The 25,502-nt window shown below is 41.4% G+C and overlaps 2 protein-coding genes across 2 annotated transcripts in view; both read right to left on the bottom strand.

The window, feature by feature from the left end:
• The window catches only part of LOC124122871 (cell adhesion molecule-related/down-regulated by oncogenes-like), a 346,871-nt gene that overhangs the window by 303,665 nt on the left and 17,704 nt on the right, over positions 1-25,502 (bottom strand). The gene's annotated exons all lie outside the window — the stretch shown is intronic.
• Positions 10,626-12,485, bottom strand: LOC125377263. The gene has a single exon (XM_048390145.1). It carries the CDS (start codon positions 12,483-12,485, stop codon positions 10,626-10,628), a length of 1,860 nt encoding a protein of 619 aa, XP_048246102.1.

The following is a 25,502-nucleotide window of genomic DNA, read 5'->3' on the forward strand; positions in this document are numbered from 1 at the left end:
ATTAAATATTTTGAACTGCAAGCTTCTTTTTTTCGAACATTCCCATGACGCTGCATACCATACATGGCTTGACCAATGAAAACAATTTTCGAACAGTCAGTAGTAAGCGACTGTCAACGTTGGTGTTTACGGCCAAGTTGTTGAATACGAACTTGTGTCGTATGCAAAACTGAACAAGACTATGAAACATGGATTAAAGTGTATATCATGGTATGTTCTTTAAGCTTTGAAGTCACGTTCAGATTCTATGGCACCTTTATATAAAGGCTTATACATTTTTTACATATTTGTTTTTGCAAGTTACTCATTAAAACAAAGAATTTTTGAAAGTTTAATAACTTGGATAAAATGCTTTTTATATACAAAAAAAAAGGTTGTCTGTATTATTGAATCTAAAATTTGATCTCATTGTGAATTTGTTCATATTATTCATTGTAAATATTTGCTTATTGGGCAATTATGAATAATCACTACAAAACCATGACAGTTAATTTTGAATTTATTTGTATTCCACCAAAGGAATATAACGTATATCATGACAAGAACACTTCGTTGGTGTATCAATAAATCCTAACCAGGTTATAATTCTGTAGTTAGTTCAAACAAACAATTTGTTGACTGCTGCAGCTGACAAATTGCTAACAGGAATTTGATAGTTGTTTCAGCGTTGTCATGGTAACATGATACCTATCATATTATATGGTGCAATATCACAGCCACCGTTATATAGTGCAATATCACCAGCCATTGTTATATAGTGCAATATCACAGCCATTGTTATATAGTGCAATATCACCAGCCATTGTTATATAGTGCAATATCACCAGCCGTTGTTATATAGTGCAATATCACAGCCATTGTTATATAGTGCAATATCACAGCCATTGTTATATAGTGCAATATCACCAGCCACCGTTATATAGTGCAATATCACCAACCATTGTTATATAGTGCAATATCACCAGCCATTGTTATATAGTGCAATATCACTGCCATTGTTATATAGTGCAATATCACCAGCCATTGTTACATAGTGCAATATCACCAGCCATTGTTATATAGTGCAATATCACTGCCATTGTTATATAGTGCAATATCACCAGCCATTGTTACATAGTGCAATATCAACAGTCAGTCCCACCAATGCAACCCCATCTACTTCTACTGACAGGACTTGGTGCCTTCTTGTGCCAATAACTGTTCCAGCTAAATATAGTGGTTCTTGTTTTTGAAGTGTCAAACTTCATTTTCAACAAAACAGTTGTGTTACCGAGGCTAGGCAGAACAAATGAGCTTATGCCTGTCACAACTGAAATATTGCCAAGTAATTACCCGCCCTCTCTGGGTTGCCCTGGTGTGAAATTGTTATAATAATGTAATTGAAGCCAAGATGGGGGCAGAGGACGTGATAGCGCCCTTCCGAAAGAAGCAAATCCTTTCTCCTCGTGCCTCCGCGGCTTTTTCCCAGCACAAGCCCAGGCTCTAAAACAATCCTATCACACCCAAGGGAGGTAACTCAGCATCACCTATCACCTTCTCAGCTACAAATTACAAGAACACCCCCTCCTAATCAACCATCGTGGTAATTTCTCAATCTTTCTCCCAACGCTGATCTAACCACTAAACGTTTATATCTGGTTACCATAGTTACAGTGGATATTTTCTAATTCACACCAGATCGGATAAGAACTCTCTGACAGGTCTCGTATGTTTGGTTAGAGTGATCGGATGCTGCCGTAACTTTACAGCCCGTCTTATTATCTCAAGGTCAAGATCTCTGACCTTGGGGTCACAGGGTCAAAGACGGAACACACATAAAAATGGGGCTGGTCCCGAAATCAGCCTGAAACACGCGTTAGGAAAGGGAGGGATAGGTAGCAGCCCTTCGCACTCCTCTGACTGGAAAGTCTGGACAATCTAAGACAAAAACACTTAGGGTGTTTAATGCAAAACATCTGGGAAGGTTAACGCTGAGGCCATGATGAAGAGATGTGCCGTTGTTTCAAAGACTTCCAACTTGTTAGCAGGGCTGTAGTGCAAACACTGGTCTCCGCGGCAACATGTGATATATACCATGGTAAGTAGAGGCTTGCTGCTGCCTCTGTCCCGAGTCTCTCCACAAAACAGATTAGCATCCTTCTCCCGACATCGATAGCAGACTTCTACCAGATAGGGGAATATGCATGGCTTTTGTACATGATTTTAACGGATTCTTGTTTGATATTCCTCCAGTGGAAGTCAGTAATACAGTGATTACAGCCCAGGATCAACAAAATAACAAGCTGCTTTATCTATCGCAGTTGTTTCTCAGACAGCTACAATGTTTGTTTATCCTATATCTACCTGGATTGTTCATTCAATATCTACCCGCTTGTTTATTCAATATCTGCCTCACTTGTTCCTTCAATATTTACCTAATTTCTTCCAGTCAACATCTATATAGATTGGCTACTGCTTCCAGGGATCTGCATACCTAGCAAGTTGGTTTACTTTTTAGCTACAAAGTAAGCTCTTACCCAAATCTGTACGAAGCTTGCTAATCTTGTTAAAACATGATCAAATACACTCCACAAGGCCAGGGACGATTCTATTTATCAATTTAATGCTACAGCATGATATCTTGTCAACAAGAAAAGATAATTTATTATATAAAACCAAGACATGACATTATATACTATAATCCAGAGTGAGTGAGTTGGGTTTAACGCTGCTTTTAACAGTATTCCAGTTATATCACGGGTGTCAGCTTAATGTGGGAGGAAAGCCCGAAGTGACGCAGGTCTCAGACGTTTACTACCTTGGCAATACCCACGAGCACGGGTATGGTGTTGACAAACCTAGAAACATAATCCGAGGGAACCGGGATTCAAACCCAGGATCACACGTTTCTGGCATGCCTAAGGGACACAACTCTACACAGTAAATTGAATCGACCTAGACGACTGGGTCTCCAGTGCCCATACCATAACAATCATAATGAAAATAATACACTGAATGGCGCAGTGTAGGAACTTATCTAGAATGGTCATAATTTCAAACAAGAGACGCTCTTGAAGTGCTATAAAGGATTAGTAATTTGGTAGAGGTCTATAATATCCATAAAGGCTATGGTACTAGCACCCTCTTAATTACTACTTGAACTATAACATCATGGTTTTACCTTGACTTGGCTTGGGTGAGTGAGTATGGTTTTACGCCGCTTTTAGCAATATTCCAGCAATATCACGGCTGGGGACACCAGAAATGAGCTTCACACATTGTACCCATGTCGGGAATCGAACCCGGGTCTTCGGCGTGACGAGCGAACGCTTTAACCACTAGGCTACCTGACCGCCCCGACTTGGCTTGGAGAGCCAGGGGAAGTGTTTGGAATAATTATAAAACCAGTCAGGCAGTCCTGTGACTCATAAACAAGACAGTTGCACAGGTGACCCATAAATGTTGCCTGCCCATCTTCAAAGTCACCCGCCCACATTCAGACATAATAAATATTGAAAACTCGCGAAAACTAAGAGACAAATCACGGCTTGATTCATTTGAAATAATGCAAACAATTACTTGATATCTACGAAAAGTAAAACAGAACATGTAAGTAGTCAAAGGATTATCAGCCAGACTGTCGGGCAGGTGGAGGAAAATTTCAGACAGTCCGACAGAAAAGTTTCTAGTCACGAGCAGGCGGGCAAGCAGTTACATTGTATTTCGGACACTGTCCTTGGGACCCTGGATAAAAATTTTCCATCATGAACATCGATCCACGCAATTGGGATACGATGACATGCACCAACCAAGTCAGCGAGCCTGACCACCCGATCCCGTTAGTCGCCTCTTACAACAAGCATAGTCGCCTTATACGGCAAGCATGGGTTGCTGAAGATCTATTCTACCCGTGATCTTCAAGGGTCGGCAATCTTAGTGCTATCCACAAATGATTGTAACAGCTTCATCCCAAGAATCACATCCACTTAAAGGTGCTGGCAACAAATAGACAATAAAACCCAAATTATCAGTGCATAACACTGACCCACTCTAAACACTCTCCCTCCACAGTCGTAAAGCATCCCTAGGCTACAGTGGTAATGCCCGATACCCATGTTTATCTCTTTATTCTGTAGAGGGAAGAGATCCTCTTTGGGTCAGAAGGTCATGACCTTTCACCTTATGGGCTGGTCAAGTATTAGGTTACAGCTGGCCTGCTCTGGTCAGATTCATGTGACCTCCATGATAGTGTTTACCTGACAACTACATTCCTACTCGGGATGAATCCATGGATGAGGGAGGCTAGCCTTGCTCCAAGGCTGTACTGGTTGGTTGGTTGTTTTGTTGTTTAACGCCGCACTCAGCAATATTCCTGCTATATGACGGCGGTCTGTAAATAATCGAGTCTGGACCAGACAATCCAGTGATTGATATCATGAGCATCAATACACACAATTGGGATTGATGACATGCATCAACCAAGTCAGCAAGCCTGACCACCCGATCCTGTTAGTAGCCTTTTACGACAAGCATAGTCGCCTTTTATGGCAAGCATGGGTTGCTGAAGACCTATACCACCCCGGAATCTTCACGGGTCCAAGGCTGTACTGAATGATGGGTGTTTTTGTAACTCTATCCTCATAATAGGCAACACTGTACACAGGTCATAGAATTAGTTGTATCCTCAGTTTTTGGTGGGCCAAGCTCAAATGTGTAAACAAACTACACTACCAAAATTAAGGACCAACCGATTCTTTCATACTACCATACAGTAGAGTTATTCTGTCATGTCATTCTGCAGTATATATCTTAAAGTTTGAACCTTTAGCATTGAGTCCAAAATATATAGACACAACCTTGATGAATCATTTCTTAATTATCAGAACGCACATCCATGTCACTTAGGTTAGAATGTATCAGACCAGGATTGTATCTAGACTTGCTCAAAGACCGATATTCAAACCAAACTTCAACAAATGATAGCAAACCTACCCAATTTTGTCGTTTTGTAGCTTATGTTATGGCTCTGCAGCTTGTATTTCCTGAAGACAGAACTACTAGGTAGAGGTTTTTATACTTAGTTTTACATAATCGCATTAGATAGAAGTAGAAGTTCAACTGGTGATACTAAACGGTAATATTCTCAACCTCTGTCTAGAAATCAAAACTAACACCTCTGTGTGTATGTGTATGTGTGTGTGTGTCTGTGTGGTGTGTGTGTGTCTGTGTGGTGTGTGTGTGTCTGTGGTGTATGGTGTGTGTGGTGTGTGTGTGTCTGTGGTGTATGGTGTCTGTGGTGTGTGTGTTTGGTGTGTGTGTGTGGTGTGTGTGTGGTGTATGTGTGGTGTGTGTGTGGTGTGTGTGTGATGTATGGTGTGTGTGTGTGTGTGTGGTGTGTGTGTGTGGTGTGTGTGGTTTGTGTGTGTGGTGTATGGTGTGTGTGTGGTGTGTGTGTGTGTGTGGGTGTGGTGTATGTGTGGTGTGTGTGTGGTGTATGGTGTGTGTGTGTGTGTGTGTGGTGTGTGTGTGTGGTGTGTGTGTGGTGTATGGTGTGTGTGTGTGTGTGTGTGTGTGTGGTGTGTGTGTGTGTGTGTGGTGTATGTGTGGTGTGTGTGTGGTGTGTGTGTGGTGTGTGTGTGGTGTATGGTGTGTGTGTGTGGTGTGGTGTGTGTGTGGTGTATGTGTGGTGTGTGTGTGTGGTGTGTGTGTGGTTTGTGTGTGTGGTGTGTGTGTGGTTTGTGTGTGTGGTGTGTGTGTGGTGTGGTATGGTGTGTGTGTGGTGTGTGTGTGTGTGTGGTGTGGTGTATGTGTGGTGTATGTGTGGTGTGTGTGTGGTGTGTGTGTGGTGTGGTATGGTGTGTGTGTGGTGTGTGTGTGTGTGTGTGGTGTGGTGTATGTGTGGTGTGTTTGTGGTGTGTGTGTGTGTGTGTGGGTGTGGTGTATGTGTGGTGTATGGTGTGTGGTGTGTGTGTGTGTGTGTGTGGTGTGTGTGTGGTGTGTGTGTGGTGTGTGTGTGGTGTATGGTGTGTGTGGTGTGTGTGTGTGTGTGTGGTGTATGTGTGGTGTGTGTGTGGTGTGTGTGTGGTGTATGGTGTGTGTGTGTGGTGTGGTGTGTGTGTGGTGTATGTGTGGTGTGTGTGTGTGGTGTGTGTGTGGTTTGTGTGTGTGGTGTGTGTGTGGTTTGTGTGTGTGTGTGTGTGTGGTGTGGTATGGTGTGTGTGTGGTGTGTGTGTGTGTGTGGTGTGGTGTGGTGTATGTGTGGTGTGTGTGTGGTGTGGTATGGTGTGTGTGTGGTGTGTGTGTGGTGTGGTGTATGTGTGGTGTGTTTGTGGTGTGTGTGTGGTGTGTGTGTGGTGTATGGTGTGTGTGTGTGGTGTGGTGTATGTGTGGTGTGTGTGTGTGGTTTGTGTGTGTGGTGTTGTATGGTGTGTGTGTGTGTGGTGTGTGTGTGTGTGGTGTGTGTGTGGTGTGTGTATGGTGTGTGTGTGTGTGTGGTGTATGGTGTGTGTGTGTGGTTTGTGTGTGTGGTGTGTGTGTGGTTTGTGTGTGGTGTGTGTGTGGTGTGTGTGTGTGTGTGTGGTGTGGTGTATGTGTGGTGTATGTGTGGTGTGTGTATGGTGTGTGTGTGTGTGTGTGGTGTATGGTGTGTGTGTGTTGTGTGTGTGTGGTTTGTGTGTGTGGTGTGTGTGTGGTTTGTGTGTGGTGTGTGTGTGGTTTGTGTGTGGTGTGGTGTGTGTGTGGTGTGTGTGTGTGGTTTGTGTGTGTGGTGTGTGTGTGTGTGGTGTGTGGTGTGTGTGTGTGTGGTGTGTGTGTGGTGTGGTGTGTGTGTGCTGTATGGTGTGTGTGTGGTGTGGTGTATGTGTGGTGTGTGTGTGGTGTATGGTGTGTGTGTGGTGTGGTGTGTGTGTGCTGTATGGTGTGTGTGTGTGTGTGGTGTGGTGTATGTGTGGTGTGTGTGTGGTGTATGGTGTGTGTGTGTGGTGTGGTGTGTGTGTGGTGTGGTGTGTGTGTGCTGTATGGTGTATGTGTGGTGTGGTGTATGTGTGGTGTGTGTGTGGTGTATGTGTGTGGTGTGGTGTGTGTGTGGTGTATGTGTGGTGTGTGTGTGTGGTGTGTGTGTGGTGTATGTGTGGTGTGTGTGTGTGTGTGTGTGTGTGTGTGTGTGTGTGTGTGATTGTGGTGTCTGAGGTGTCTGAGATACCATGCCGCAGTTTAACATGAACACCCCACTCAGACACAATATACTGACTCCAAGCTGCCCAGTCCTTGTTTTAGACCCTTAATGCCGCGCACCAGACAGTGTAACAATAAGTACCATCTCTTTACGTCTTTTGGTATGAAGCGGCCGGGGATCGAACCCCCGAACATTCCGGTCTCTTGGCGGACACTCTACCACTAGACCACGGAGGGGGCCGCAAGGACTCTTGGACTCGTGACAATTTCTAACACTGGCCTTCTTCTCAACACTAAAATGTCAGCCAGCAAAAATACATTGTTTCAAGATGTTTTTTTGTTAAAAAAAATATTCAGGCTCTTAGTTCTAACACTGACCTTTTTCTCAACACTATAGGTTTTTATAAATCGAGAATGTTTTGTGTTGACCTTGACTCCTGCATATCTGTAAACAACACAATACCACAACTAACAAACGGATATGGAGCAAAACATCTGACCATAAACTATTACACAGTCCTAAACAAAGTCATCATGTGAACCAAGATATCTCCAACCCGGGATGACAAGCATATATGGCACATCAGCTAAAGAAACTTAATGCCAGTATGTAACCTGAAATTGATCATGTTAGTTCTGATAAAACACTGGAAAGTGATACCCATGAATTCCGGAGCCCTGGTGAACAGGTGCACAACTGAGCCTCTTCACTACCTTGTTAATCCGCCTGGCACTATTCTTCACACTGCTGTAATTTGTATGTGGGGCGACCTCTGACCTTGGCGGAGGTGGGCAAGAGAAGTCTATTACATGCGACAATGGATGGCAAGTTTGTCCTTGTACCGAGAAGCAGTGTTGGGGTTATTTAAGCTGGGGCCTTGAGACGTCGATACTGCACCAGTACTTGCTAATACTACAATAACAGGACATGCTCGGTATTTGGGCATTGCCAGGGTCCAGTAGAGGTTGACAGATTTCAAACTATAAGTCAAGGATTAAAGGTCAATTTATTGTTTGTGTTTTGTTTGTTTGTTTGTTGTTTAACGCCACACTCAGCAATATCACTGATCTCTCTGCAACTGGGGGCACGGGTGGCCCAGTCGTCTAAGGTGCAGTGATTCGCTGTGCAGAGTTGCGTCCCTTGGGCACACCAGAAACCTATGATTGTGGGTTCGAATCCCGGTTCGCCCCGATTATGTTTCTAGGTTTGTCAGCACCATACCTGTGCTCGTGGGTTTCACCGAAGTGTAAACGTCTGAGACCTGCATCACTTCGGACTTTCCTCCCACATTAAGCTGACACGCCGTGATATAACTGGAATACTGTTGAAAGCGGCGTTAAACCAAACTCACTCACTCACTCCCTCAGAACTGAAGCTGGTTAGCTGTGCTTGTTACACACAAGACACAGGTTATTACTGTTTACAGACTGAAAATGTTGGAAAAATGATATTGGATGAGTAGAATCTTACACTCATGTCTATTGACATCTTGAAGCCTCAGAGAAAAAACTGTTATTGACTCATGTTAATATATTTGATATCAAAATTCACTTGGGTGATATTCTCTACGGACCAACCAAGCCTCAAACAACATTGACTTTGTGGTCACTAGTACCTCATGTTTGTAGCATAATGTTCAACCCTTGAAGATCCGGGTCAGATTAGGTGTTCAGCAGCCCATGCTTGCCAAAACAATCGACTAATGGGTATTGATGGTCAGGCTTGCTGGGTCTATTTCCCCGAATCACCTTTACAAGCTTGTGCCAACATCCCTTATGTCATCGATCCCAACTGCGTAGATCAATGCTCATGATGTCAATCACTGAATTGTCTGGGTCAGATTCGATTATATACAGACCACCACCATATAGCTGGAATACTGTTGAGTGTGGTATTAAACAGCAAACAAACAAACAAAGTACAATGTCATCGTACCCTGAGTGGTGTGGATCAATGCTCATGCTGTCAGTCACTGGTTGGCACTAGTCCTTACCAAACTGCCCAATTGTAAAGGTATCCTAAGGACTAGTAGAAATTGGCCCATTTTAAGGGTTTTGCTATATGTTATCATTATAAGGACTAGTGGAAAAAAACTGTTAGTTTCTAACCCTGGATAGTACAGACTACAGGATAAATAACCTTCACTCACTCACTCACTCACTCGCTCACACAATGTTAAATATTTGTAGCATACACGGGTGCTTTCATTCGGTTGGTTTCAGATTTCGACCAAGGAATCAATCATAAAATCTGTGATTACTTTCCAGTTCTAGTTGATATATCATGGGTAAAGCATCCAAATTCTGATTTCAAGAAAGGATATTTTTAGGCCAAATGCTCACAGAACGTTTCCTGAGCTTTTAGCAGTAGACTAGTCCTGTGCCATGACTGTGGAATTTATTTTCTAGTCTAGCAGTAGACATGTTGAAGCAAGATACTACTTTTATGTCGATTTTTATTGCCAGTTAAGTAAAAGTACCCTTAGAAGAAATGTTCAAAAGGATTACTTTTTTCTTCTCATATAAGTAAATCAATAACCCATACTTGTTTCAACCAGACCTGTGAAGATCCGGGGTAGAATAGGTCTTCAGCAACCCATGCTTGTCTCCCCCCGTGAAGATCCGGGGTAGAATAGGTCTTCAGCAACCCATGCTTGCCATAAAAAGCGACAATGCTTGTCGTAAAAGGCGACTAACGGGATCGGGTGGTCAGGCTCGCTGACTTGGTTGATGCATGTCATCGATCCCAATTGCGATTTATCACTGGATGGTCTGGTCCAGACTTGATTATTTACAGACCGCCGTCATATAGCTGGAATATTGCTAAGTGCGGCATTAAAAACAAAACAAACAAAACTTGTTTCAACCATTGGTCAATCGTGAAAGTTTCACCGGTTCCCCCCCTACCCCACCCCCCGAGTTGTACATATATCATGTATATTGGTGAGGAAGATGATAGGCTTGATGCCGTGTTGACAGTGTTCCAGTCCCATCACGGGGTATCAGTTTGTGTGATGTAGGCCGTGGCCTTCTACCACTTCCGTGAAATCCAAGACACAGGCACACTGCTGATAGATCAGGGATCAGAACAAGGGCACCTCTGGAATGTATCCTGTGACTTGCAAGTACTGGTACACCCAAGGCATGTACTCCTGCATAGGAGACTGTAGCATCTCTGGAATGTATCCTGTGACTTGCCAGTACTGGTACACCCAAGGCATGTACTCCTGCATGGGAGACTGTAGCATCTCTGGAATGTATCCTGTGACTTGCAAGTACTGGTACACCCAAGGCATGTACTCCTGCATGGGAGACTGTAGCATCTCTGGAATGTATCCTGTGACTTGCCAGTACTGGTAAACCCCAGGCATGTACTCCTGCATGGGAGACTGTAGCACCTATGGAATGTATCCTGTGACTTGCAAGTACTGGTACACCCAAGGCATGTACTCCTGCATGGGAGACTGTAGCACCTATGGAATGTATCCTGTGACTTGCAAGTACTGGTACACCCCAGGCATGTACTCCTGCATGGGAGACTGTAGCATCTCTGGAATGTATCCTGTGACTTGCCAGTACTGGTAAACCCCAGGCATGTACTCCTGCATGGGAGACTGTAGCACCTCTGGAATGTATCCTGTGACTTGCAAGTACTGGTACACCCAAGGCATGTACTCCTGCATAGGAGACTGTAGCATCTCTGGAATGTATCCTGTGACTTGCCAGTACTGGTAAACCCCAGGCATGTACTCCTGCATAGGAGACTGTAGCATCTCTGGAATGTATCCTGTGACTTGCCAGTACTGGTAAACCCCAGGCATGTACTCCTGCATAGGGGACTGTAGCACCTCTGGAATGTATCCTGTGACTTGCCAGTACTGGTAAACCCAAGGCATGTACTCCTGCATGGGAGACTGTAGCACCTCTGGAATGTATCCTGTGACTTGCAAGTACTGGTACACCCCAGGCATGTACTCCTGCATAGGAGACTGTAGCATCTCTGGAATGTATCCTGTGACTTGCCAGTACTGGTAAACCCCAGGCATGTACTCCTGCATAGGAGACTGTAGCATCTCTGGAATGTATCCTGTGACTTGCCAGTACTGGTAAACCCCAGGCATGTACTCCTGCATAGGGGACTGTAGCACCTCTGGAATGTATCCTGTGACTTGCAAGTACTGGTAAACCCCAGGCATGTACTCCTGCATGGGAGACTGTAGCATCTCTGGAATGTATCCTGTGACTTGCCAGTACTGGTAAACCCCAGGCATGTACTCCTGCATAGGGGACTGTAGCATCTCTGGAATGTATCCTGTGACTTGCCAGTACTGGTAAACCCCAGGCATGTACTCCTGCATAGGAGACTGTAGCACCTCTGGAATGTATCCTGTTACTTGCAAGTACTGGTACACCCAAGGCATGTACTCCTGCATAGGAGACTGTAGCATCTCTGGAATGTATCCTGTGACTTGCAAGTACTGGTACACCCAAGGCATGTACTCCTGCATAGGAGACTGTAGCATCTCTGGAATGTATCCTGTGACTTGCCAGTACTGGTACACCCCAGGCATGTACTCCTGCATGGGAGACTGTAGCATCTCTGGAATGTATCCTGTGACTTGCCAGTACTGGTACACCCAAGGCATGTACTCCTGCATGGGGGACTGTAGCACCTCTGGAATGTATCCTGTGACTTGCCAGTACTGGTACACCCCAGGCATGTACTCCTGCATAGGAGACTGTAGCATCTCTGGAATGTATCCTGTGACTTGCCAGTACTGGTAAACCCCAGGCATGTACTCCTGCATAGGAGACTGTAGCATCTCTGGAATGTATCCTGTGACTTGCAAGTACTGGTAAACCCCAGGCATGTACTCCTGCATAGGAGACTGTAGCATCTCTGGAATGTATCCTGTGACTTGCCAGTACTGGTAAACCCCAGGCATGTACTCCTGCATAGGAGACTGTAGCATCTCTGGAATGTATCCTGTGACTTGCCAGTACTGGTAAACCCCAGGCATGTACTCCTGCATAGGAGACTGTAGCATCTCTGGAATGTATCCTGTGACTTGCCAGTACTGGTAAACCCAAGGCATGTACTCCTGCATGGGAGACTGTAGCACCTCTGGAATGTATCCTGTGACTTGCAAGTACTGGTACACCCCAGGCATGTACTCCTGCATAGGGGACTGTAGCATCTCTGGAATGTATCCTGTGACTTGCCAGTACTGGTAAACCCCAGGCATGTACTCCTGCATAGGAGACTGTAGCATCTCTGGAATGTATCCTGTGACTTGCCAGTACTGGTAAACCCCAGGCATGTACTCCTGCATGGGAGACTGTAGCACTGTAAACCAATGAACCCTTCGGTGTATGTATGTAGCAGCACAAGTAGTAGTAGTGGTGGTGGTAGTAAGTAGTAGAAGTAGAAGTAGTAGTAGTATCAGTAGCTGTAGCAGTAGCAGCAGTACTAAAAATAGTAGTAGTAGTAGAAGTAGTAGTAGTTGTTGTAAAACCAGTGGCAGTAGTAGACATCGTAGTTGTGGAGAAGCCATAACAGTAATAGTCTAGTAGCTATGACAGTAATAGTCTAGTAGCCATAACAGTAATAGTAGCATGGTAGCCATAGCAGTAGTCTAGTAGCCATGGCAGTGATTGCCTAGTAGCAATAACAGTAATAGTAGCATAGTAGCCATAACAGTAGTAGTCTAGTTATAGCCATGACAGTGATTGTCTAGTAGCAATAACAGTAATAGACTAGTAGCTATGACAGTGATTGTCTAGTTTAAAATAACAGTAATAGTAGCATAGTAGCCATAACAGTAGTAGTCTAGTTATAGCCATGACAGTGATTGTCTAGTAGCAATAACAGTAATAGTAGCATAGTCACCATAACAGTAATAGTTTAGTAGCCATACTTGTCCAAAAAGAAAACGTAAACTGGTAAAGATATTATGAGACAATCTATATGGTTTGATAGTAGAATACAAATAGGAAATAGTCCAATTTTTTCTAAACATTGGTCAAGCAGAGGTGTAGCCTTCATTGGGGATTTAGTGGATGACAAAGGTAAAATTTATGTATTTGATGCTTTTGTGCATATGTATGGAATTGAAACAAATTATATAGAATATTATGGAGTTGTAAATGCAGTCAAACAACTTTGTAAGGCAAAGGATTACAATGTTTTCAATTCCATATCTCCTCAACCAACCATGCTACTCAATATATCACATCTTCTAAACCAAAATACAGGTAGTAAAGAATTTTACAAGCCTTTATCAGCACAGGAGTTCGTTAAATTTCATGGCATTGAAAAATGGGAACATATACTAAATAAGACATTTTGTGGAACGAATTGGCCAGAGCATATATTGATGGCAAAAAGATGCACTCAAAGTGAGGATATTAGATGGTTTCAGTTTAAGATTATTCACTACATTCTTACAACTAACAAATATTTATATACAATTGGATATGTTGATTCTCCTATGTGTACTTTCTGTACAAATCAACCTGAAACTATAATCCATATGTTGTATGATTGTGAAATATTTGGGAGAAACTGTACATTTGGATAAAATCTGTTATGGAAGGAACCATTGATTTGAACAGAGAAAATGTTTTGTTTGGATTCCAAGGCAAACATAACAACCCACTTTTTTAGTCTTCCTTCCACACTTTGTTTAACCTTTAGCCTGCTGAATTGTTTTCACACTTCTTACCCCTGCCTGCTGGATTAATCTAGCATAAGGCGCTCTAAAGAGGGTGGGTGATTTCAAACAGTCGGTGCTTCATTATACAGGGTTATTGAAGGTGGTTTACGCTTCATGTTAGGAATCTTTTTAAATCGTTAAATTTGTGCAAATTGATTTCAATTATCAGATCTCCGATATCTTAATTTTAACTGGGTATAAATTCGATGTTTTTTATTGGTAAACAAGAGCAAAAGTGAGCGTGGCTCACTAATACCCCCGAGCCGCCTAGTGTGTCAGTAGTTTCAAATTAAATAGCTAGGATAGGGTTAGGGTTTGAAAAATTCATTAAAAAAATGGAAAATTAATAAAAAAAATAATTTTCTTTTGACTGCACCCCTCCATATGACACAGATTATATGTACTAAGTTTGAGATGAATCCACTGAATAGTTTAAGAGAAATCGCGTGGACAAAGTTTTCGGACAGACGGATGGACGGGACCTTGGTATAACTATATACCCCCGACCTTTTAGGTCAGGGGTATAATAACTGCGAGATGGTAAAAATTCAAAATAAATGCAGATTACCACCAGCTTAGGATCTGACATCCTTGATCATTTTGATGGGTTTCTGAATATAAAGTCAGTATAGGTCCTGATGTTCTTTGTGTCTCAGCCTTCTGGGTGGAATGAAAAGAAATGTCCCTGTATACATGATGACCTTTGTCAGATGTATTTTGTCCTGTCACCCACATCCCCTGATTTTATGTCACCTTATGTGGTTAATTTTCGCATACATGCACTGCTGCAAACCTGTTTTTCCCTTGTATATGCAATCACAGTATCCAACTTCATCAGCTGGTGTGTCACAAGTTCCTCAGTTGGTGTGTATAAAAAGTACCTTGCCATCATGAAACAAGAAATGACAAAAACAAAAGTATTTGCAATAAAAAACAAACACATTTGTCCTTCCTTGAATAATCTTTAGGTTTATATAGTGCTTGAAATTTTTAGTGTCATAAATTATTATTTTTTAAATTTCATAAGGGTTTTTCTTTGATGGACCAACGTCAAACTGACAAGTTAGATAGAATTATAACTTTAAAAGCCCTTATTTCTGAGGTGTCTATATTTTTCCCCAAAAAATTCTACTTTTAGGACAAAACATGAGCCTTCTACCTGAGCTTGATTACATAAACAAATACTTGTTTTAAAATGTGAAATGGAATTCCACTGATTAGAATTTTTTGTTATTCCATTGTTCTACGAAATCCATTTGAAATGTGCTTTTTGTATGTAAAATGTCTTGAGAGTTTGTACCCAAACAGGTATGTGCTTCTCTGCCCAGAATAATTTTGTATTACAGTTTTGTAGTTTCAAACTTACTCATTGCTTTTTGTATGAAAAAGTTAATTTATTATCACTTTTCTGTCAAAACACTAGATCTACAATTAACTTACGGTTTACCAATTTACTGGCCTCCTCTCCAGTGACAAGAATTTATTACATTCCTATCACAATCAGTCAATTTGAGTTGTGCCAATGTGGACTGACTACACTCGAGGACCACGTACATTTAGGTTAGTCATATTATGAACTTGATGAAATGTTTTACCATAATGTTAAGCTCATTGTTTGCAATAAACATGAAAAAATAAATATGATCAAACAGAGTTAGTTTAGTTTTCTTGGGTACAAAATCACCAAGTACTTTTGGTACAATATTGTTTGGGGTTTAAAATCACATAGACCCAACATTCATCCAGTCAAAGTGTGTACCTACTTTCATCCGTTCTGAAGATTGGGGAGGAGGGGGGAGTAAACGTTTTAAAAACAATCCTTAATATTCTAAATGGTCCTTCTTGCAATGACAGACCAATAACAATATTCTGTTGTTATTATTATGGCATATCAATATGTTATATCGCTCTCTGCTGCCGTCGTTTTCAGAAAATAATTTTCAAATCATCGAGCGTGGAATCCTTGACGGTTCCGGATTTAGACTTACAAATTTGATGTTACGCACCGGCGGCAATCAGGAATAAATATGAAACAAACAGGCGTGAAGACTGCTATCCAGATCAATAAATAGTAAACAGTTGTAGAAAAATAGTAAACTATGTATTTTCTTTTGAATTTGTATCTATTTCGTAATATTTTGGATGAAAGCATATTTTGCTTCCATGTGTCATGCGGTACATGCTTCCTGTTTCAGAAATGATAGCTAAAATTGCATCTATTTCATTATTTTTCGTAAACTGCATTATTTTGCTATTGAATGGTTTACCTAGAATGTATATCAGTTCAGATTTTGCCTATCATCCAATATTTGTCATTATTTGCAGTGTTTGTTGACTTTGTTCAACTAAACAAATCCTTAGTTAAGCCACGCCCAAACGTATCACTGACGTTTGTCGGCTTGTCAATGTGTCCTAAAGTTTATCAAACGAAATCATTTGCAAACTCTATAAAAATGAGATTTTTTTTACACAGATTTATACAAGCTTGTCAATAATTCTAGAAAATTGAGTTAGATGTTACAAAATTATTGTAATAGTCTTTCTTGATCACTATGCATGTTGAGTTGTTTGTTTACCCCCGTTGCCATGATCGTACAAGTTCCATCCAATCGATGATGTTACGATTCAGATTGTTTTTGTTCATAATTGATTGCATTGAAAGTTGCTAATTTTTAGAAATTAAGGAAATTGAGTGTTTTCCTTTTGTCAGCAAACAAAAAATTATGATCGAAAGAGAAAAATGATAACATTATAGAGAAAATATCGGACTGCCTGCCGCTCAACATGAAGTGCCAAAAGTCAACAATGGCCATTTCTGGTAGTTGTGTGCCGAGAAGTTTGGCCGAAACTTTTTAAACTCGAGATATTTTCTTTTTTAGGTAAATACACTACTGAAAGTTTTGACATTGAGCAAGCTGAGCATTTATGCATGTCATACGTAATTTAAATGTAACGCAAAGCCCTCTTGGTAAATAGATATGGTGAGTTTTGTTTGTGGGTGTCCTTATGCTATTCACCTGTCGAACTGGTTCGACAATACCAACATGGCTAGTGACACACTCTGTCGAACTGGTTCGACAGTAGCGTTGAGAGCTTTAAAAAACAATCTGTAATACACACTGATACAGTACGTTGACTTGATAGGCAAGAATTTAAATGCGTGAAAAGATGTACACTTCTTGAGTACCATGTACCACAATTTATGGACATGACATGTATATATATATGCTGTACCTGCTGAGATGAATAAATAAGGAAACAAAATAAATAAATAAAATAACTAAATAGTCCAGTAGTCTAGGCAAAAATAAATAGACTAGAAGTCATAATAGTAATAATAGTCTGGGTTGCCATAACTGTAATAGTACTGTAGTAACATCAGAAAAAGCTGTAGTAACAGTAGCATCAGAAACAGTTGTAGTGACAGTAGCATCAGAAACAGTTGTAGTGACAGTAGCATCAGAAACAGTTGTAGTGACAGTAGCATCAGAAACAGTTGTAGTGACAGTAGCATCAGAAACAGTTGTCGTGACAGAAGCATCAGAAACAGTTGTTGTAACGGTAGCATCAGAAACAGCTGTAGTAACAGTAGCATCAGAAACAGCTGTAGTAACAGTAGCATCAGACAGAAACAGCTGTAGTAACAGTAGCATCAAAAACAGCTGTAGTAACAGTAGCATCAAAAACAGCTGTAGTAACAGTAGCATCAGAAACAGCTGTAGTAACGGTAGTATCAGAAACAGCTGTAGTAACAGTAGCATCAGAAACAGCTGTAGTAACAGTAGCATCAAAAACAGCTGTAGTAACAGTAGCATCAGAAACAGCTGTAGTAAGAGTAGCATCAAAAACAGCTGTAGTAACAGTAGCATCAAAAACAGCTGTAGTAACGGTAGTATCAGAAACAGCTGTAGTAACAGTAGCATCAGACAGAAACAGCTGTTGTAACAGTAGTATCAGAAACAGCTGTAGTAACAGTAGCATCAGAAACAGCTGTAGTAACAGTAGTATCAGAAACACCCTAGCACACACACACACCCCAGTGGGAAGACGTTCATGTACAGTGAGGTCTTTCTCTCAACAGCACCAGGGCGTGATGTCTAACACTGTCCCAGCCACCCAAGTGTGTAGAGCAGCGCAACTCCCCCACCCTAACAGGGCCTCGCAACAACATGGTGATCTAAGTCGTCTCTGCCCATGTGGGAGAAGCGTTACTTATACTCATTTCAATGATGTCTCGACAACGTGATGAATTTACTCGGCAAACATTTCAAACAAAACCCCAAATCTCTTCTCTCCCTTGAGCTCCACACTTCAGACCAGTGCAGGGAGCTCGATGAATACCCCAATGAAATGAGAAACCAGCCACTGAGCTTTGTCAAACAAAATCGGCTGTTCTCATAAGCAGACACTTCTTCAGTTGAGGACTGACCCGGGGAAATATATGGGGGACTAACGTGGACAAAATCATGACCGTCCCTCATATGATATGGAAGCGTGCTATAGAATAATGCGCCGCCGCAGCGGCAATGAAAGGACTTACTGCTCGTATTCTTAAGGAAGGTGTCAAAAAGTACGTTGATGATCTGGGGTTATATTGACAAGGGGGTGAAGATTGGCGATTGATTCAGTTTTCAATGACAACCACCGAGTCAATCAAGGACAACATAATGGTCACGCCACAACCCCTGTCATTGTCGGCTGAGCTTGCAGAGATCTTTAACCTGCTCCTCTCTAAAGATTCTTAGAAGGAAAGTGTGAAAAATATGAGAAGATGTAATGGTCCCTCCAGCCGACAGACTTTATACATTGTGGTTACCTGTCAGCATACTAGATGTGATGGAGTCATGCCACATGTTTGTTTTCATATGTCACGAACTGTGTAGAAAATGCCTAAAGCAGAGATTGATCTAGACTTGCTTACAGGCCAATATTCAGTGCAGGAATTTACCTGGACTTGCTTAGAGTTCAATATTGCTGTGCAGGAATTTATTTAGACTTGCTTAGAAGTCGATATTCGGTGCATGGTTTTATCTAGACATTTAGAGGCCAATATTCTGTGTAGGGATATATCTAGACTTGCTTAGAGGCCAATATTCCGTGCAGGATTGATCTAGACCTGCGTAGAGGTCAATATTTCATCTAGAGTAGATCTAGATCTAGACTTGCTTAGAGGCCGATTCGGTGCAGGGATTTATTTTGATGTGCTTAGAGGCCGATATTCGGTGTAGGAAATCATCTAGACTTGCTTAGAGGTTGATATTCGAGGCAGGATTTATCTCGACCTGCACAGAGATCAATATTTGGTGCAGGCATTTTTCTTGACCTGCGTATCTTATAACTTTTTTCAACATTATTAACAGAATTTTTTTTTTTTTTATTACCGAAACCATGAACAAATCTAACCTAATCCCATGATAGTCCTACACATCTTCAAAAGGTTTCAATTCTTTTGGTTTCTGTAGCTTCATATAAGATCTTTAAGATTTTCAAAGTTTAAAATGTTAGCATTCTCAACAAAAAAAGAGTAAACATTTCATTTTACCAGCACTAACAAATCTGAGTTTCCTTGTTATGCGTCATAATCTCAGAGCTTCCTACATGCCTATACTTTATAGTTTCTGAAAAGAAAATTCTCAAAATGTTTCACAAATAATTAAACTGTTGATTTTTTAACTTCACAAACAAATCACACTATGTTTCTAGACATCCTCCTGCCTGACAACAAACAAACAAACAAACAAACCTTCAGCCAGTTAATATTTTGTTTGTTTGTTTGTTTGTTGTTTGACGCCGCACTTAGCAATATTCCAGCTATATGACGGCAGTCTGTAAATAATTGAGTGTGGACCAACAATCCAGTGATTGACATCACGAGCATCGATCCACGCAATTAGGATACAACGACGTGTGAACCAAGTCTGCGAGTCTGACCACCCGGTCCCGTAAGTCGCCTCTTACGACAAGCATTAAGTCGCAAGCATGGGTTGCTGAAGACCTATTCTACCCTGGATCTTAACAGGTCAAACGTTATTTCATCACAACGGTTTATGTAAGACTTTATTGATGATATAATTTTCATATCGATGATCGATATTTCTTCACATCAACGATAATTTTGTTTATCGATCTTTATAGACAGCCCTACTTAAATACACAAACCAAATCACTATAATCCAACTAATGTTGAGACTTGCTTAATTATATGTACCCCTGTGAAAAGTTTATGTGGCATACAGTGTCCGAAATAGCTACCTGCCTGCCTGCCTGCCCGCCCGCCCGCCCGCCTGCCTGCCTGCCTGCCCGTGACTGGTAACTTTTCTGTTGGGCTGTCTGAAATTTTCTTCCACCTGCCCAACTGCCTGGTAGATAGATTTAAGACTACTTGTGTGTTTAGTTTTATCATAATTTCAACCGAATCAAGATGTGATTTGTCTCTTATTTTTCGCGATTGTTTAATATTCATGTCTGAATGCGGGCAGGTAACTTTGAAGACTGGCAGGCAAGACTTATGGGTCATGTACCTGACTGTCTTGTTTGAAATTTAATCTTAAAACCCAACAAGACAGATGACATACGACACTGGAGGCAGCACGCGACTATATGATAATTAGAAGATACCTGCACAACCCAGAAGTAGAATGTTTCTACAAATCGGTTTACAAAATACAAAAGATTGGTGAGGTGAGGTGAGGTGAAATTGGTTTTAACGTCGCGTCCAAGATTATTGCACTTATATAGCATGTAGTTGTGTGTTTGTGTGGCTGCTTGTACTAGTCCGGACTGATGCCGATATATAGTGCTAGCCCACTGAGATACCATGCCGCAGTTTAACATGAATACCCCACTCAGACACAGTATACTGACTCCGAGCCGACCAGTCCTTGTTTTAGCCCCTTAATGCCGAGCGCCAGACAGGGTAACAACAAGGACCATCTTTTAACGTCTTTTGGTATGACGCGGCCGGGGATCGAACCCTGGACCTTCCGCTCTCCGGGCAGACGCTCTACCACTAGACCACGGAGGCGGTCCAAAAGACTGGTAAAATGGAAGTATAAATATACATTAAATGCTCAAAGAAAACTACGAATACCCAAAATGAATGATAACATGTGAGTAAATACTCGGCAACTCAAACAATTACCCAGAGCCCTGCTCCAGTATACAGTTTTCAGGTACCGTATTTCCTCTATTTGACGCCCAGGCTTCTATTTATTTCGGAAAAGCCTTTGACCCGGCGTCTTTTGGAGGCACGGCTTCTATTAATACCCCCATTTCACTATGACCACGAATGTCCCGAATCGTCACGAAATGGAAATATTTTGTGTCCTCATCATGTAATTTAGGTCCCAAAAAGGGATCATTAATTGTATCAATTGATCGACTTGGCGTCTATTAGAGGCCCGGCTTCTATTTTTTGCACTGAACAATTGACCCAGCGTCTATTGGAGGCCGGCGTCTATTAGAGGCTTGGCGTCTAAAAGAGGAAATACGGTAAACCTCGGTGCCACTTCTGGACCCCGCGACCCATTGACCTATATACATGTATACATACACAGCTCTCAGACACTCCATGTAATAACTTCCTCCCAACATACGAATAGGAAGAGTGTAAAATAAACTTCTGCAGCTGGGTCCAAACATGACACTTAGCGGAATCGCTCCCGATGACACGGAATCTTCAGATATCCCCAAACTGGCTATTGCAGGTTGGTCTGGTAAGCCGAGAGATTCCTTGCAACATATGTATAAAATATTTCAAATCGCCAAGGCGCGCTGGCGCTTCTCCAACCTCTAGAGTTTCATTGTGTAAAGTTTTGGGCATCCAAGTTTATTTTGACATTGTGTAAAATGCAGTTCATGAGGAAATATGATTTCTGAAGAGCTTTCAGGGTAAAAAGTCGTGTGTTAGCTACAGAGGAGGAATGTTGAAGTGTGAATAGGGTTGAGCGCTGTCTCATTTCTCTAAAGCTTCAGATTCCTCACTATAGCTAAAATGTATTGCATGTACCACCAGAAATGACGTTGCCATGGGCAACCAGACCACTGGGAACATCCTTGCACAGATAAACATAGTTCTTGTTTCTCCTGTCCACCCTACAACTGATCCTGTCACAGTTATTTTTAAGCACTGTGATAATGTACTTGTTCACTTAAAATTGAGGGGTTTTTTCGATTTTGCAAAATGATTTTTATTTAACAGGACTATAAAAGGGAAAAAGGTTTTAAGTATTAAATTAAATTCTAAAAGAATTCAAACAAGACACAAAGTGAGCAGGGCTCTCCAATAACCCCAACCCTTAACTCCAAAATCACCTAATGAACAATTTTGATTTTGGAGATATATTGATGCCTACCGTATTCAACGTAATAAAAGCCCAGGTAGCTCTCAAAATTAGAAATAGGTGGCTCTTATTAGAATAAAATTTTGGTGAAAAAAAAACAGAGATGAAAGATTGTAAATTTCGTTGTTTATGCTGGCAGCCTGAAATGATACAAAAGAAAAGTCTGTGCGTATTATGCACGACATATATATTTTTCCAGAATTTAATTGCCCAAAATTAAGGGTGCATATAAGTTAAAACACACAAGTGTGTATAATACATGAATAAATAAGTCTTGTGCACATTGATCAATCAGAAGGGGTGCTAATGGGGATTGTTCACTATTGAATATATTAGCAAATATCGCTGTGGGCGCTTATTAGAGCGGGATGCTTATTTTGGCGAATACGGTAAATGTTTGAGTCGGTTTCTCTTAACATAGTGATGGCATGATTCAACGATACACTGGTGCATTGCATCATTGTAGTTCGAGGTTATAAAACATATTTCTAAGTTCAAAACATGAAAAAAGCAATACATGTATATTCTGAGAAAAATCCAGTTATTGTATTCAAACTTTGCACATCACATCTCCAACTGGTACAGAAACTGTTCCCCCAATTGCAGTTTTCAAGTTACAGGTCTCACAAATGTTGAGCTAAAATAAATTCTAAGTTCAAAACATGAAAAAAATGATACTTTTTCAGAAAATAACATATCAAAATTAAACTTTGCACTGAATCACTTTTATTAGTATGGACACTGTTCCCTGAATTTGAAAGAAAATCCATGCAGTAGTTTTCAAGTTACAGGTCCCACAAATGTTTCAAGGCCCAAAGTTTCCGTGGATTACCTCACAGCTAAGTAGAGTTCCTGCAGGACATCACTTTATTGTGGTGTCAGAAATGTCGCCACATCACTAGACTTTTTAGTTTTTCTCAACAAACGTTATTATGATGAAGTCATCTTCCACAGTGATATTTTCCAGCGATATAAAAATAATATCATTATTTAAATCATATCAATCACTGGATCCAAACTTGATTATCGACAGGCCACCTTCATTCAATGGGAATATTGCTGTTTGGCGTTAAACAGAAAAAAAAAAACAGTCATAATTAACGAGGAGTGGTGAGGGTCAATTGTATCTTCTTTTTTAAATGTAACTTTAGGTTTGTTTGTTTGTTTGTTTGTTCTGTTATTTAACAAGGCACTCAGCAATACTCCAGCTATATGATGGCAGTCTGAAAATAAACAAGTCTGGACCAGACAATCCAGTAATTGACATCATGAGCATCGATCCACAGAATTTGGACACGATGACATGCATCAATCAAGTCAGCGAGCCTGACCACCCGAACCCTCGACTTTCCATAGAACCAAATGTTAATCAATACACGCCTGATAATCTGCAAATATTTCCTGACATTTACACATGTAAGTCACCCACTAATTCTTTCAGTCAGCTTCCACAGCAATAATTGTGGGGCGGTCGTTTCTCCTCTCACATTTCATCTGACATTACATCAAGACCAGTTTTTGTGTTAGGATCACTTTTCACCCTGATGTTCAGCCTAGGCCTATCTCGGCAGCTTGACCACTGTTAAGGCGAGGTGATTATTATTAAAGTAATTGTCATTCCCCTGCTCTCACAATCTAATCTGCCATTGAATATTGTACTACCACTCTATTGTGTACTGCCGTTGTAATTGCTGTGCAGTAATTTGTACTGATTTGTAAACCTAGATAATTTTGTAATACAATTGTTGATTGTATACCATTTGTTGGTTGTTTGTTTCACACTTACTTCTTTTACGCATAGATTTTCGGGTTAACATATTGTTTCATTTTGCAAATCGACTTGGATGGACTTAAATGAATTTTTATAACCATGCACCATGAAATGAAGAATAGTTTCCATCCAAAATTTGGAATATAGGTTGGTTGTTGAGATATCATAGGTTGGCTGTTAAGATGTTATGGGATGGTTGTTAATTTAATGTCTTGGTATATATAATTTGTCAGTCCTCCCCTTTCATCAATGAAATATGAAACACTCCTATTTTTTCAATGGAAAGTCTTAAGGTTTAGCTCCAACCTTAGGACAGTGAGTGAGTGAGTGAGTGAGTGAGTGAGTGAGTGAGTGAGTGAGTGAGTTGGGGCTAGTCGCACTAGTTGGGCTTGTTGCGCTGGTGGCACTTGTGGCGCTGGTAGGACTGGTGGCGCTGGTGGCACTAGTTGCACTCGTGGCACTGGTAGCGCTGGTTGGACTTGTGGCACTAGTGGCACTGGTAGGGCTGGTAGGACTAGTGGCACTTGTAGCGCTAGTAGGACTTGAGTGAGTGAGTGAGTGAGTGAGTGAGTGAGTGAGTGAGTTGGGGCTAGTCGCACTAGTTGGGCTTGTTGTGCTGGTGGCACTTGTGGCGCTGGTAGGACTGGTGGCGCTGGTGGCACTAGTTGCACTCGTGGCACTGGTAGCGCTGGTTGGACTTGTGGCACTAGTGGCACTGGTAGGGCTGGTAGGACTAGTGGCACTTGTAGCGCTAGTAGGACTTGAGTGAGTGAGTGAGTGAGTGAGTGAGTGAGTGAGTGAGTGAGTGAGTGAGGTTGGGTGGGTGGGTGGGTGAGTGAGTGAGTGAGTGAGTGAGTTTAACACCTATCTGAACACTAATGCACTTATATCTTGAATGTCAGAGTCCTGAAGTGATGCAGCGAATAGTGGCACCTAAGACGCCTGGGCCACCCGTGTACCCAATCAAAGTGAGGGAGCAGTCTGGCATTAGGCGACTGGTCCAAGTCATGTTGCATGTGTCTCAGGTTAAGGATACAAAACCTCACAAAACCAGATCCAAAAGGAAACAAAAAACTATTACAAAATACACATAGCCAGTACATATTTTTTAATTTTACAAAAAAAGCCTGATTCTGCAACAGTAAAGTTGACGTTCATTGGCTTCAACCAATTACAACTCAATACACTGATTTCTTTGGGGTTTTGAATTTGCAAATATTGACTATTATCTTCTTTGCTAATTAATCTGAAATTCTGACTTTTCTTTTCATGTCTCATCTTTAAATATTGGTCAAAACATGTTCAACAAGAAACAAAAATGGCAAGCAAGAATTACTCGTGAAACATGTCAGAAGATTTGTCAATCAAGCACCTGTATCAAACCTGCCACTCAAACATAAGAACCCCTCTTTAATGTCTTCCACTTCAAATTTGAAATTCCACCTCATCAAAACCTGAAATGAAATCGGATAGTACTCGCCCCACCTTTGCCCTAACCAAAACTATTTGAGAAGACATTAC

Source organism: Haliotis rufescens, unplaced genomic scaffold (genome assembly GCF_023055435.1).
Source record: "Haliotis rufescens isolate VD_foot unplaced genomic scaffold, xgHalRufe1.0.p SCAF_84, whole genome shotgun sequence".
Lineage (NCBI taxonomy): Eukaryota > Metazoa > Mollusca > Gastropoda > Lepetellida > Haliotidae > Haliotis > Haliotis rufescens.

Coding starts and splice junctions, on each gene's coding strand:
- LOC125377263 (XM_048390145.1), bottom strand. CDS start 12,485: ATGCAGGAGTACATGCCTGGGGTTTACCAGTACTGGCAAGTCACAGGA.